General features: G+C 33.4%; 1 protein-coding gene and 1 long non-coding RNA gene across 4 annotated transcripts; both read right to left on the minus strand.

Annotated features, from left to right (window-relative positions):
• Positions 1 to 343: 343 nt before the first annotated feature.
• LOC112730758 (uncharacterized) lies at positions 344 to 12442 on the minus strand. Of its 3 annotated transcripts, XM_072212469.1 has the most exons (15): positions 11763 to 12321; positions 9201 to 9277; positions 8460 to 9116; positions 7592 to 7654; positions 7308 to 7497; positions 6540 to 6644; positions 6318 to 6448; positions 5633 to 6197; positions 4781 to 4846; positions 4551 to 4627; positions 3632 to 3904; positions 2818 to 3142; positions 2584 to 2733; positions 1801 to 2337; positions 344 to 770 (listed from the first exon to the last, which is right to left on the minus strand). In XM_072212469.1, the coding sequence occupies exons 3-15, from the start codon at positions 8552 to 8554 to the stop codon at positions 582 to 584; spliced, it is 2766 nt and encodes a 921-aa protein (XP_072068570.1). In that variant the 5' UTR covers positions 8555 to 9116; positions 9201 to 9277; positions 11763 to 12321; the 3' UTR covers positions 344 to 581. The 3 variants fall into 3 exon arrangements, with proteins under 3 accessions (XP_072068570.1, XP_072068563.1, XP_025636594.1); XM_072212462.1 differs by lacking the exon at positions 9201 to 9277 and having other exon boundaries at positions 11763 to 12442; XM_025780809.3 differs by lacking the exon at positions 9201 to 9277 and having other exon boundaries at positions 8460 to 8569; positions 11763 to 12349.
• Positions 12443 to 13515: 1073 nt separating this feature from the next.
• On the minus strand, positions 13516 to 14750 carry LOC112717787 (uncharacterized). Its single transcript, XR_003160633.3, has 2 exons — positions 14203 to 14750; positions 13516 to 13876 (listed from the first exon to the last, which is right to left on the minus strand). It is a non-coding gene; the product is annotated as an uncharacterized lncRNA (long non-coding RNA).
• Positions 14751 to 15117: the final 367 nt, after the last annotated feature.

Consider the following 15117-nt stretch of genomic DNA (forward strand, 5'->3'; position numbering starts at 1 on the left):
GGTGGTAAAGAAGATGATAAAATTCATGAAAAGAATAAAAAGAGGATTAAAATTTGGGAGATGGGTGTTGAAATTAGAATTAAAAAAAGAGTAATTTGAACATTTTTAAGTGATTTTTCAATGTTAATTCTATCATTTGAAACCATCTTTTATGGGTAAAAATAGTAGTCTTTTTCATAAATAGATTTATCAACGTTTAAAACTTTCGATGGATAGACATGATAATTTAGTCTTTTATATATATAAAAAGAAACTAGTATAATGCTTTAGTTTTTTTTGAAACCATCTTATTTGTTCCTATTAAATTTCTTCATATCAAGCCTCACAATGGCACTAGCAGTCATAAATAATTTATGGATCTATACTTGAATAAATAAATAATTACTTATATGTTGCTAGTAGCAAGGAATTAAATCTTGCCCACAAATAAGTCTCTTCCTGATTTCACCTTTTTTTTCCCTTGAGGGGGATTAAAAAAAAAAGAGTCTATTCTATCTTATCTAAACGAAGAATGAAGTCCTAGCAACAAACATTTGAACACGGCAATCACCAACTCATTGTCAAGAGAGGAAATTGGGAACTTAGGGCTTCCTCAGGGCAGATGCTGCCCCCATTGCAATGGCAAGGACAATGCCAAGACCAGCACCAACAGATGCACCCACAGCAGCAGAATTAAATGAATTCGCCTTAGCTCGAGCATCTCTACTTGCATCACTTGACATTGCTTGTTCTCTTGCCAACTCCAACATAAGTCTGTCTCTGGCAAATTCCTGCGCCAAAAGAATTGAACAGAAATAGAATTTCTCAGTGTGTACTACTGTAACAGGTATATTTGTAGTGTGATGAGCGAAAATTGAACCCAAACGATATCAGCTGATAGATACTTCAATTTTTATAACTGGTTAAGCCACTGTAAGGGATGAATATATATCAGATCAAACAAATCAATAGTGCCCATAAAAGAAATTCAAACAATCAAGAAAGCCAATTAAAATAAGTATTTTTCAATACACACCATGGTGTATTGATGAATATTTTATTAAAATGAACAAGATATGAATGCTTTGTTCACATATTAAACGTCATGTATGTTAGTAAATTATACTGAATCTGTGACATGGATGGTTGATCTAGAATATTAGCAACATAGGTCTTAATGAACATTGATTTTATTCATGTACATCTAAAATAAAACTGTTTCCTATTCTAAACCAATTATTTCAAGAATGTTTATTTTAAAAACAGTTTAGTATGATGAATAGCATGTTTAAACCAGAAAACTGGGGAAAATATAATTAGACTTGACTACACAAAGAAAAGGCCTCCAGCAAAGGAACCAAGATAAGGACTCCAGGCCAATAAAACTGGATTACATTTCAAAACCTGCCCCGGGCCCAATAAAGAAAAATGGGGTCATCATTTACCCAACAGAATGTCATCATATGCTTAGTAACAATTACCAAACAGAAAGCATCTTCACCTCATTGAAGCAGCCGGAGAACATCAGCAACTGGCTGGATATTGGAATCATCTCACAGCCTTTGGAGGACCTTGTTTGTTTTCCTCTAAAGCAAAGCTTATGGGTTTTATTGTTTGTTATGCATTTTTTAATTTTGATATTTTGCTTATAAATTTTTAGTTGCAGGCTTATGAATATTTGAAATCCAACGGAGCATGAAATGCATTGTTCTATGATAATAACATTTATATGAAAGGCAATTCACAAATATAGAGATACTACTAGTATTACTCAAAACAAATAAGATAAAACTATGAACCACAAAATAAAGACTTCCCCACCTGTAATGAAGACTCCTCATGACTGCGAAGTACCCGGTGGATTTGTTTACAAAGAGAGTCGACACCTTCAACTGGAAGAACTATCTCCTTCCTCTGGAAGGGCCTTTTAACAAAATTAATAGGAGCCAATAAAAGCTTTTGAGGACCCATCTTTTTAACAGAATCTGCATTGCTTGGATCCCATGATAGAGTGGCCCCAGCAAAACCAGGCATAACATATGGACAGGAATTTATAACTTCGGTTGAGTTAGGAGATGCTTCGTAAGCTTTTAAAACAGCATTGATCGCTACCTTTTGAAGGTGTGCACTAACTGCAAATTTATTTGTTATTGCGAGAACCCATGGAATTCCAAGAGACTTGGCCTCATCCAAGAAAAGTGAAAGGACAGGCTTTGGTTGAGAGCTATTTGAATTACTATATCGAGGTATGCTATGGGATAGGTTGTGAACAAGAACAATTAAATCTGTCTTCCTACTTAGATCTCGGATTCCAAGCCACAAATCATCCCTGAAGCAAGAAGTTTCCTTGTTAAGTTCCTGCAAATTAATTAAGAGAAATGAAAATTTAAATGAACATCATAAGGTACATTTCATTAATTTAAATGCACATCCAGAGTTTACTAGCAAGTGCAACCCAGCTCACTATTAAATCAAACATATCAACATCCCAACTTTTCAAATCAATCATATATATCCACACTAGTGAGTACAAAGGAGGATATTTTGAAAGGAGAGTAATATGAAAAATTGGAAAGCAACCGACACGGAAAGAAGGTTGGTTACCTGCATATTTACTCCAGAGGAATCACAGTAGCACAAACCACCAGCAATACCTTCCGGTACATCAACATCCAAAAGTGCATCCTCTATGGAGGAAATGTTGGATTTACGTTTATTCAAGATTGCCTTTAAAAGAGTAGTTTTACCAGCACCCTGCACATTAGACAACTCATACAACTTATAAGATGAAAAATAATAAAGTATATCCAGAATGATCCCAAAGCAAAATTGTCATACCTCCATCCCAATTAATCGTACCCTACGAGTTCTGATGTGAACCTCTTTAGAAACCGTTGAAAAATCACTAGTGCAGAATATTGAGAAGTTATTTAAACTTTCCGGACGGATAAACTTATCCTTGTCAATGGGTGCTAAGTTCCTAGCAAGCTCAGAATCAACAGAAGTGAACACGGGCAACAATGAATCTAACAAAGTTTGATGCTTTGGTGGCCTTCTTAGTGGAGCACCAACTAATATTCTCATCTTCTGTAATTCCGGCTGAATTCCTTGATTTGAAGAATACTTTGGGGCAGAAGGAAAGGACTCAACTGAAGTCGAACACCTAATTAAGATAAAAATACACATTACATTACCTATAGGACCATTGAAGTTAATGTTTAAGAAATAAAAACATTTAATTAGAAAGTTGTTGGGCACTTCACAAACAAATCCACCACTTCATCCTATTTCTTTAATAGAGTAATGTATATTATAAATACTAATTAGGGTCTTTTAAAGATCAACTGGGAAGAATAGATATCGTGCACAAGTATTCAGAAGTGTATTATTAATCAAATGAATAAAGCCACAGACTCGTGAATGGCTTGTTGTCATAGCAATTTAGCTATTGATATGCATCTCTACAGAACCTTTAGTGAAATATGGAAAACCAATTGATTTATCCGTCATTATCAAAATAACTTTTAATAATAACATTATTGAATAATTTCTCATGTGTCTGCCCTTGCTCCCACCCCTCCAATTCGTAAAATTATACATATACATGTTATCAATAAATTTTGATGTGTCACAAAGTATAGCATGTCAATACCAGTTACCATTAACTTGGGCATGAACCAATGTACAGAGATGCAACCCAAAACCAGTAATATCAACTTTTAGAGGTTCTCCATTTTTCGCTCCAGGCCCATCATCCCATCCGAGAGGAACAATTGTAGTTGCAGTGCGAATAACAGGAGACTCGACTATATGCCCGAGCTCCACAGTCCCTGCAGTTGCAAGGCCAAGCCATTGTTGTAGATGAGGAAACTGCTGCCATTGCTCAATCCCTAGGAAATTTTCACTCATACACAAATCATAGATTCTGCAACAAATGGAGGAGGAAAAGGATTATTTTATCTCAAATAACTTCAATTAAACATGTACACAAGCAATTTCAAATGCTTCAACAACCAATCCTTATTCTAGTTGGTGACTAGGTGGGGGAGCTAGAAGCACAAAAATTAAAAAGTTTATTCAACAGAGATGACCATTATTAGAATTAAATGGATTTAACACAACTCAATAGTTAGCTCATATGGTGAATGTTAACCCAATAACTTATAAAGGCTATTTAGGCCCTATCCCTATGTGATGTGGTGAGTCCTGTACAAATAGGACTAGACATCTGGTGTGTAAAGTTTACAGGACTAGACATCTATGAATGGCCCATTAACAACCATAGGACAAGCCCCTAACACCACAATCAAGTGGATCCAAATCAAAGGCTTCGATATCATATTTGAAATGAGTGGGCTTAACCCAAAAACTAGCTTAGTAGCTTATAGAATGAGGATTGCCATAACACTTATAAAGGCTAAGTCTTATCTCTAAGCAATGTGAGACTCTAACAGCCATTAACAAGTTCTTTGAAAAATGGGGGAATGTGGTCATTTAAAAGTAATAATTTTGGGAACATATAAACATAGTTTTAAATATATATAACACGACAAGTACGACTAGTCAAGTACCTTTGGAATCTAGATCTATATGATTTCATTGAATGAGATTGTAATCTTTCCCTCAATTCCGTAATCACTGATTTGACCTGAAAATGTCTTTGCCAAAAGAAAGCAAACAAAATGAGAGAACTTCCAAAAGTGTATTTATATATAATATAAGGTTTAAATACAAACTATCATCCAAAAAAAGGCAATGGAAAAATAGCATGGATCAATAAGCAATGAAAGGAAGCTCATACCGATGTCAGTTTTGAGTACTCCGCACCTGATAGTGACTCTACTGAGGAATTTCCCAATAAATAAAGCTGTTTACATGAAACCATTTTTTATCAGTTAAAAATTAATGAGAGGGGAAAAAAGGGGAAAGGATAAGCAGAATATAAAAATAAAATTGCATGGTCATTGATGGAAACAGTTGACTGTAGGACATTTTACTCTTTTTAATTGATCCTACTCATTCAAACAGCTTTTTGTAAATACAAATATATGAGAAATAAAAAAGGCTTTATCATTAATGTTAAGCAACAAAATGTCCATGATAGCTTTTAACAGAAAACTTGTGTAGCCCCTCTTTGAGCTATGTTTTTATCTGGAGCTAAACATACAATCTTAATTTGATATTAAAGCTTATCCTTTGATGTTCCCTCCCTCCATTCTAACATAAGCCTTCAGGCTTCCCCTTTAATCATGCACATAAACTCATGCTTCCTAGCTTTTTGCTAGTATATATAAGCTACAGGATGAAGATTTACATATTATATAAAGGCCAATAATTCAAAAGTAGGAACTTACAGCTACTTCCTACTTTTTCAAAGTAAATGAGACACAGAAACACTACTTTCACACCAATCATAGAAAAGATAGAGCAATGGCGGGAAAAATCACATGAATAACCAAGCCAAGAAAGCAATAAAAACAAACATAAGAAGATGATGGACTGCTTAAATAACAAACCCCTCACATTAACATGCCCAAGTAAAAAAAATAAACTATCCAAATTTAAATTTAAAATAAAAAATAAAAATAAAACTTCATCCTTAGTTACAGCAAAAGAACACTAGTGGAAAAGAATCATCTCTGATAATATCTACCTGTCCGAATGGCACATATGAAGGTAAATATGGAACTCTGCGCCATTTTCTTTCGTCTCCAGTTACAATATTGCCTTTTGTATTTGTTTTTCCATTCTTTGCCAACTCCAACGAATGTTTGTCACTGTCTGGAAAAGGCTTGAGTGATATGCCATCAGAATCCTCTTGTATTTCAAGTGATTGTGGTTCAACTACTTCCTCCTCAATCAAAGTACTAGCAAGAGAACCAGGCATTGAATTTGTTTCAATAGAATTAATTTGTCTCCGTTTACTAAATTGTCTCAGTACGGATTCTAAGGGTACCAGCTTTGAAAGTCTCCAGAAGGATTTATGCAAAGGACCTACCCCCAAAACCAACTGCTCTCCATCATTCTCTTTCGGCTTCCCTGAATCTTGGCCCCTCTTTGATGATAATAACCCATTAGTTTCATTTTCAGAAAGCACTGACTGAGGCTGAGCATTATTATAATGGTGGAAATAAGCAGGAGATAAAATACGAGGAATCAAATCTTCCGGGATGCAGTAACTCTTAAAATAGTGCTGCCAACCTTTTCTATTAACATAGCTGCAAAAGGGGAAAAAAGGAAAAGAAACCAATGAATATTTTTAAGTTTTCATGTTTCTAAAGAGAATACTGCAGCTAACCAATTTAGACAAGGAGTAGAAAAATACAGCGAAAACATACTCCTTCAGAGCAGCATTTCCTACAGGAGGCTGAGAAAATGTTATACATTTGATAGAGACTTTCTCATTTTCCTTTGATGAAGATGAAGCAGCAACTACTCTCAAAATGGCAAGAGTAGCTAATGCGGCTACCTGTGTAGAACATCAGGAACTTAGCATATGCATATTGTTCAAATGCATCTACACCATTGTTATGAAATCTAGATGGATTAATCATACTTACAGCTCCACCAAGTGAATGACCACATAAAACAAGCTTGCGTTTCTTCTTTTGAGCAAGCCTATACAATTCTAAAGCAGGTATTCCTTTAGCACGAGCCAAGAAACCCTAGGAGTGAAACCAGCAAAATTAATAGAACCTAAGGACACCATATTTACATCTATAACATTAATTAACATATCACAGTATCAATGACTAAAGGTTGGACAATATCCTTGATTAAAAAATACCTATAACATAAATAGTTGAAAAGAATATAACATACCATGGTGATTAAGCAATTATTAATTGACCATATTACGCAGCAATATAAATCATAAATAACCTATAAGATCTAAAGAAGTAAACCTTGAAAAAAAAGAGGTAAGTGGTTAAATGAATCCGTAGACGCCATACTCTTCAGAAATTCCAATTGAAAGTTGCAACTGAGTCCATGTAGTTTCAAAAATATTTTAAATTGGGTTCCTTACAGGCTCAAAAGGTAGGCTGAATTCAACGCCTCACAAAAAAATATCAGAATTAAGCACATGTTATCACATATTCCTAGACTAACTCAGTTTCTAGTGCTCATTGTTCATGTCTTGGTTACATTATTCTTATTTAATTTAATATTGAACATGCTATAAATTTCTGTATGTGTGGGCTCATAAATGCACAAATTTATACATAATTCTATAGAGAAGTTTACCTGATCCCTCACCATTGAAGAATATAAGAAAAGAACCAATCAATAAAAATAAAAATAAAATTGATAGAAAACAAGCATTTTACCCTATGAGCAGCAGGTTTAGATTTACTATTTATTTGTTTAGGCCTTGACTCCAAAGGGTTCCACATATATTCTTTTCCATTTAAGTTTTCACCCTTATCAGATTCAGCATGTGCACGTCCATCTGCCGCCTCAGGAGCATCCTCATGGAAGATCGCACCTTGAAGTATATTTGCATCAGCAATTACATCCCTATCAAGAAAATATAAAGGTATATAAAAATCATTCTCAAGAAGAAGTACTGATTTTTTAAAAACTTACACAAAGAATCCCTGAAATAACTCACTTATATTGTTTTGTCCCTATAAAAGAAGCAAATAAAGTGTCTCCTGCCTCAGCCAACAAATACCTGAAACAACATAATCTGTCAAATAACAGTCCAACACAGCTTAAACCGGACACTAATATAATCCATTTTGGAATGAAGTGCATACAAAAACATGTAAGCACAATACTACTTTGAGGAGAGACAGGAGGGGGGGAAAGGATCTAAGTGGTTATCAATAGATTCATTGCATTTATTTGAAATATCTTTTAGGTACTTGTATATAAACATTCTTTTTTAGCTTGCTTCCCCCTGTAGAAAACATCTTAGTTTAGTCCCTATGTATTTTTGAGGATGAGTTTTGACTCCCACCAACAGTAAAATCACTGCCATGTGACTTAGAAGCTACAGGTTCAAATATTGGAAAGAGCCTCTCTGCTCAGGGGAATGAGGTTCCATAAATCCATCCTCCTCAAGTGCCACCATCTAGCACTAGGGCGCCCTACACCTATAATTATTTTCACTTTTATCTCAGTAGTCATTGATTTTTCACCATTATAATACCGAAGCTTATCATAAAGTTATCACGATGCATAAACTTAATGGACGCATAAGGGTCAACATGAAAATGTGTTATATAAAAAACTCCACCAATGAGTGTCACTGCTTCCTAACAACCTCATCCTTTATGTCCAAATGTTCAAATATTAGGTTAAGGGAAAAAAAGGTTTCTAGTTGCTCAAGAAACCGAGGATGAAATTTTCAGGAAGAAAATAATAGAAACTTCCAATGTTCGAATATTTAATGGCATTTATGAAAATAAAATTAGAAGAATCTATTAAAGGCAATTATAATTCACACGAATAAAGTTATATAAAGACTAACATACCTATGAGGAACATGATCTGACGAAGGTTGCACCCGTTCCAATGCAACAATATGTCCTCCAAAATCAGCCTTAAATTTATTTACAGCTCTAATCATCTCGGTGGCAGGTCTCTAAATTATAGGAAGTCAGACATAAATGAGAGTAATTAACTTGTCGATTGACACTAGACATAAATGAGAGTAATTAACTTGTTGATTGACACTAACTAAATTTCATGCAAGCATAGCATACATATACTCTAAGTGAAGTTTCAAAGTAGCTTCGTGTTTATGCAAGACCTAAGGCCATTTAGTATGGTGAAAACTCTTATGCTGCGTTTGTTTCTGAGAACAAGACATAAAGGACAAAGACACAAAATTTTGTGTTTTTGTATTCTGTTTGATGATAAACTAGAACAAATTATGAAAATCCAATTTATTCTCATTTTTTTCCATTAAAAAAATTTGAGATGAAAAATATAATAATGAAAAATTAACAAGAATAATAAAAGAAAAAATGAAAAATAAGTTTTGTCCCTTGTTAGTGTCTTCGTGTCCTTCCTGTCAGGATGGACACAAAATATACTGATTCGGTGTCTCTGGACACAATGTCTTTGTCCATGTCTCCTCTGTCAAACACGATTTTGTATCTCTGTGTCCCTATCTCAGTGTCCTGTCTCTGTAAACAAACGTAGCCTTTAGTTCCTACTTTTCCAACATATTCTCTAATGCTAATCATGGTTATTGAGTCACGAGTTCATACAAGTCGTTTGGCTGGTTATTCGAATTGTCTTCACTTCTAAATCAGACGATTGGGCATTAGAATCACACTAATACGTGCTGGAATTGTGAATCACAACATCAAAAACGATTCCCAGTGGCACTAAATCGTGAATCACACGTTTGAAGTTCATATGCAAAGTTCGGCAAACAGGTCAAGAAAACCCGATGCTCACTCTAAACATGGGCTTTCTCTTTTTTTGTTTAAGAAGAAACAAAACACTGAACACCGTGGGTCGTATTTTAAATATTTAATGTCTCTCTGCACCACAAATGGTGCATTTTCATTTGTTTTCCAGGGGAAAAAAAGTACAGTGCCTTTTAAGTCAACTTCTCTTCCATACTTTCTTTTCTATCTTTCTCTGCACATTATTACTTGTATATTTAATAATTAATCTTTTAAGATTTTCTGCCTTCTGTGAGATATTTGTTGACGATGATTTTGTATGTTTTGAGCTTGTACATGACTTTGGTGATGTTTTTATGCTATTGGTATCATGAATTTTTTGTTCAGAATACTATTTGTTTGTGTTATAGTATACAACAACAACAACAACAACAACAACAACAAAGCCTTATCCCATTAGATGGAGTCGGCTACATAGATCAAACAACGTCATTGCAGCCCTATCATGTGTTATAGTATATACAATGTAATTTTGAACCATATCCCTTAATCTTACTATTCGATATGATTTACAATTCAATAATTAGCCTTAGCATTCAATTTAAGAATCGCGATTTGATAACTTTGATGCTAATTTGCACTTAACAAAAAATACTACATATACCTATCTAGCTTTTATTACACTAATTGACCTACCTATCATTACAGAATATAGATCATATACGGTAGCAAAAATTAGGTTTTGGCTCTAATAGGATCCAAAGATCTTGCGACACAGCTTTGGTTTATGCTGTATTTTGCTATTTATGTGGTAGACAAGAATGTAAGAAGTTTTCATGATTGATTTTCGAATGTAGACTATATTTGAGATAGGGTCACTCTTTTGGCTTCCGTTTCATTCCCTGATCATTGTGTGATTTCTGGAGTGCCATTATCTAACACATTGCTAACTCAAAACCCATTCTCTGAAATCCTTTAAAATAAATTAAAAATAAAAGGTGAAAACTCGGGTACAGTCAACTTCACGTGAAGTTGATAGTTGAGAGTCGTTAATTGATTTAACTAAATTTTCATCTAACAGCTCTCAACCATCAACTTCACGTGAAGTTGACTGCACCTAAATTTCCACCAAAATAAAAACCTACAAAAACTAGAGACTTCCCATTTCTAGAAAGAGAATAAAGCAAACAGCATAAACCAACACAGAAAAAACCTAACCAAACTTCACCACCCTCCCATTTCCTCAACATAATCATTTTAAATCAGATAACTAAACCAAAAAAAAAATTTCAAAATCTCCCACAAAGCTGAAGCCAGGCCTTCTACAGCTATATTTGGATTGGTGGTTTGAGATGAGTGATGAGCTCAAGGCAGTATAATGAGCATCCATTGTTTGGATTGGTGGTATAGGATGGTGGAACAGAATGGAGCAGAAGGAAATTTAATCGGCCCCATACTTGGATTGACAAAATTAGGATGGAGTGGAATGATTACTAATGGAACAGAATCCATTCAATTAAATCAAAACTTTCATTTTTTGTTCTTTCCAATACAGGAGGTTTGGGATGGAATTAAGTTTCATTCAAACAATGGAGAAGAATAATTAATCTACTCCTCTGGACTCCATTCCACTCTATATCTATCATCAATCTAAACTTAGCAAAAAATGAGGTTTGCGATCGAATTGAATCCATCTATTCCATAAAAATCCTCATATTTTTATCCAATCCAATTTTGAGTGTTTAGAGGGGAAGCCCATTTTATATAAGACAATATTAACTCAATTCTTTTGAGCTCCATTCACCACTACCTTAAATATTACTCTACTCCAGTTCCTTTTGTTTTTGTTTGGGTATTACCACTCCCTTAACTTCCATCAATCCAAGCATAGCCTTAAGGTAGCATTAGGCTCATGTCCTTGGATAGAAAAAACAGAGACAGTAAGATGGTAAAGACAAGTCTCCCACGTCCCTTTAACTTCGGACAAATAGAAGGTAGTTAAAAATAATCTATGAGATATGCCTCTGGTGTTCTCTATTTTGAAAATAGAGAAATTATCTTTCCCAAGATACTCTTGTCCCCAATGTCTTTGTCTCCTCTGTATCAAAATGTTAAACCACACACTACCTAAATTATCAGAAAATATAAAACACAGCTCAGCTCTCTCCTGCAACAGAATGGAATTACTTCATCACTAACTATCCAACTCCATTTCTAATTTTGTCTATTGCGCTATTTCCCATTCCATCCCAAACTACTAATTGAATCCTAATTGAACCACAATTTAATACCAATGTTCAACAACAACAATACTTAGTGTAGTTCACTGCATGGATTAAACAATGTCATGCTATGCTATTACAAACAACAACAACCGCAGCTAATACTGAGTTTCATATGCAGTGAAAAGAAAACTACCTTGTAAACGCACTCGGAGAGAACCATGCAACAAAGGAGATCCTGCAAATCAGAGACGGAATCAGCCTTAAGTGCGAGGCAGAGATCATGGAGCTGCTTCCGGCGCCGCTCGTACTCCTCATGGATCCTCTTCTTGTTCTCCCTGTGGCTTGTCCATGGCCACTTCATCCGCCATTGGAGTGGTCCCCACGACACCTTCATCAGCTTCGCTCCCTGGTCCCTGATCCACGGCTCCACGCGCCTCTGTATGAACTCCATTGCCGCGAGGGACAGGATAGCTTCTTGCGGATTTTGAAACAAATAATAATCAATCAATTGATTCAATACAATGATAATCCATGTTCCTAACCTAATTGGAATTTAACGAGAAAGAAAGAGAATAAAAATCTAGAGTTGGGGTTTTTGTTTGTGTGTTGAGTTTAGAACAAGGGAGGGATAGGGGATAATAATTATTATAATAATTATTATAATTTTTAAATTAGATTTGGGCGTATAAAATGGAGAATATGCGGGAGGTTACGAAACGGAACTGTGTGTGACGTAGACTGGGGACTGTCACAATCACATTTTTGGGGTTGTTTGGTTTCTTTTTGAGTTCTGGTAGTTATATACTTATATCTTCTCTCGTTTGATTGGAAATTGTTGTCCACAAATATTTGATTAATAGAAACTAGAAAGTTTCGGTAGATTCATTCCGCTGCACGAGTCATTCGATACGGACATACGGTTTAAGATATGAATCTCAGGTTTAATGACTATTTTACTATTTTTAGAGAGAATTTACATATCATTTGCGAAAAATTAAGATATGATATCAGATTTAATGAATATCTGCGAGAATCTACGGATTACTTGCGAAAAGAAGCCTAGCTATTTTCCATGAAATCATTATATTAGACTAAGATCTTTTATCTTTGGTAAGAGTAGGGGTGTATAAAAAATAACTAACTTATGATTAACTGGTTAAAAAATTATAACCATATTTTGATTAACTACTTTAATAAAATAATTTGAAAAATTATATTTATATTATTAAAAGGTGGTTAACTAAAATAATATTTTAAAAACCGATATTCGGTTAACTAAAATTATAATTAAATTGTATACAACTCTTGTGATTAAATTAGTTAACCGATTTTTAATTAGTTAAAAACGGTTTTTAAGTGATTAAAAACCGACTTTTAACTTTGATTTTTGAAAAATTCAATTTTTCTAATCGGTTATTTTAAAAAAATGGTTTTTTTAATTGGTTTTTATTTTTATAACCTGTTAAAAACTAATTTTTTAGTTTTTTTAATTAATTAATAACCAATTTTATTGTATAAAATTAATTTGGTTAATTAATCAAATTATATTTTTTGCTAACACAAAAAAATTTTGATTTTTGGATTAACCAAATCATATACAGCCCTAAGTAAGAGGGGTCAAAGTGTGTTTATATTCATAAAAAACTTAAGAAAAATTCTAGCTAATTAATATTTTTTTAGCCAACATGTTAATAAATCAGTCAATTTTATAATAAATATTTAAAATTATTAAAAAATATATCCAAAATTTTATAAAAAAAACATTTAAATCTAACAAAAAAAATATCAAAAATTATAGAAAAAAAAAAACAACATTCAAAATTTCTAAAATTTAAATATCTAAAATTTAGAAGTATTTTTATTTTCAATTTTTCATTTACTTCTTATGTACATTCTGAAAAAAAAACATTTGAAATTTTTAAATAAGTAAAATATCAAAACTGACCTTAAAAAATTACAAATTTGACCATAAAAAAAATTAAAACTAATTTATAACCATAAAAAATTAAATTTCATAGACAAAACTACGAATCTTAAAAATCTATCAAAAAATTTTAAATTGACTCTTCATTCTAACCTAATCACTCTCAACTTTTAATCCCACTTCATTTTCATTATCCAATCTTCTACACCAACACTCTTAATCTTCGGCAAATTCCTCACCAGCTGCCTTTGTTTCGGTCATGAGTCAAGCTAAACATACACCCAACCCCAAAGAACAATCATTCCTGTTAGATACCATTGCAACCCGATTTACCATCTTTTAAGGTAGCGTTTGGTGGAGAGACAGGGACGGAAAGACTGAGACTGAAAGACAGAGATTAAGAGACAGGGATTGAAATAAATCTCAATATTTTGTTTGCTACAAAATGGGTGACAGGAATTGAAACAAAAATGAAACTCTAATTTAATTTACAAAAATGGTAAAATTGAAATTAATTAATTGAAATAAAAGTATTTTAGGTATAAAATATTATTAAAGTTTCAGTCTCCATTTCTAAAAATTTCAGGCCCTGTGTCCCTACTTTTTAAAGATAGAGACAAAAATTTTAGTACCAGTCTCTGAACTAACAAATACGATATTAAATCTTAATCTTTCAGTCTTTGTCTCAGTATCTCAAAACAAATGCTACCTTAAAGATCTTATGCACATCTCCATTGGTAAAGGGAATTTGATTGTAGTTGTCATATCCTCCTCCAACCTGGCTTACGACATCAGTATGATTCTAATTGTGTCTTTCATCACTTTGCAACTAACTGGCACTCCATCCTCCTCAATCTCTGCTACCTTTGTTGATGATTCTGGTGCGACATGAAAAATGATAAAAGAACTCCCTCCTCAGACTGCAACGATAGTTGTGATATGGTGATACCATCAGAGGATGTGCTACTATGTTGACTATTTTTTTGAATTCTGGCTACTACGATTTTGATTTTCTACGCATGAAGAACAACGGCAACCATCTCTAATAAAACACAGTAGCTGCTGATGAGCTTGAAATGGATGGGGCTTTGGAGTTTTTGTCAAGTGTTATTGTTAGTGGTGTTGAGATTGGGGTGGAATAGACGAGGAAAGAGAGGAATAGAAGAGGGATTGGGAGGTTGGGAATGGTGAAGAGGATTGGAGAATAAAGATGAGGTGTGATTAGAGTTTGAGGTGATTAGGTTAGAATAGAGGGGCAAATTAAAAATTTTTAAAATTTGGGTAGTTTTGTCCATAAAATTCCATCTTTCATGGTTCTAAGTTAGTTTTCATTCTTTTAGTATTAAATTTGTCAGCGCTATAATTTTTTATGGTCAATTTTGGTACTTTATACATTCTAAAATTTAAACATTCAAAATTTAGGTATAAGAAACACTTGAAATAATACTTTGTTTTTAATAATTTACTTTTATTTATTTTTAATTATACATCCACAAAAAATATCTAAAATTTCTAAAATTTAAACATTTAAAATTTAAGTATAAAAATATATAAAATGATACTGATAACATAAAAGGATAAATAAAAAGAAAAGGATTGAAATTGAATGAAAAGAATAAATTCA

This window comes from Arachis hypogaea, chromosome 2, assembly GCF_003086295.3.
Source record: "Arachis hypogaea cultivar Tifrunner chromosome 2, arahy.Tifrunner.gnm2.J5K5, whole genome shotgun sequence".
Taxonomy (NCBI): domain Eukaryota; kingdom Viridiplantae; phylum Streptophyta; class Magnoliopsida; order Fabales; family Fabaceae; genus Arachis; species Arachis hypogaea.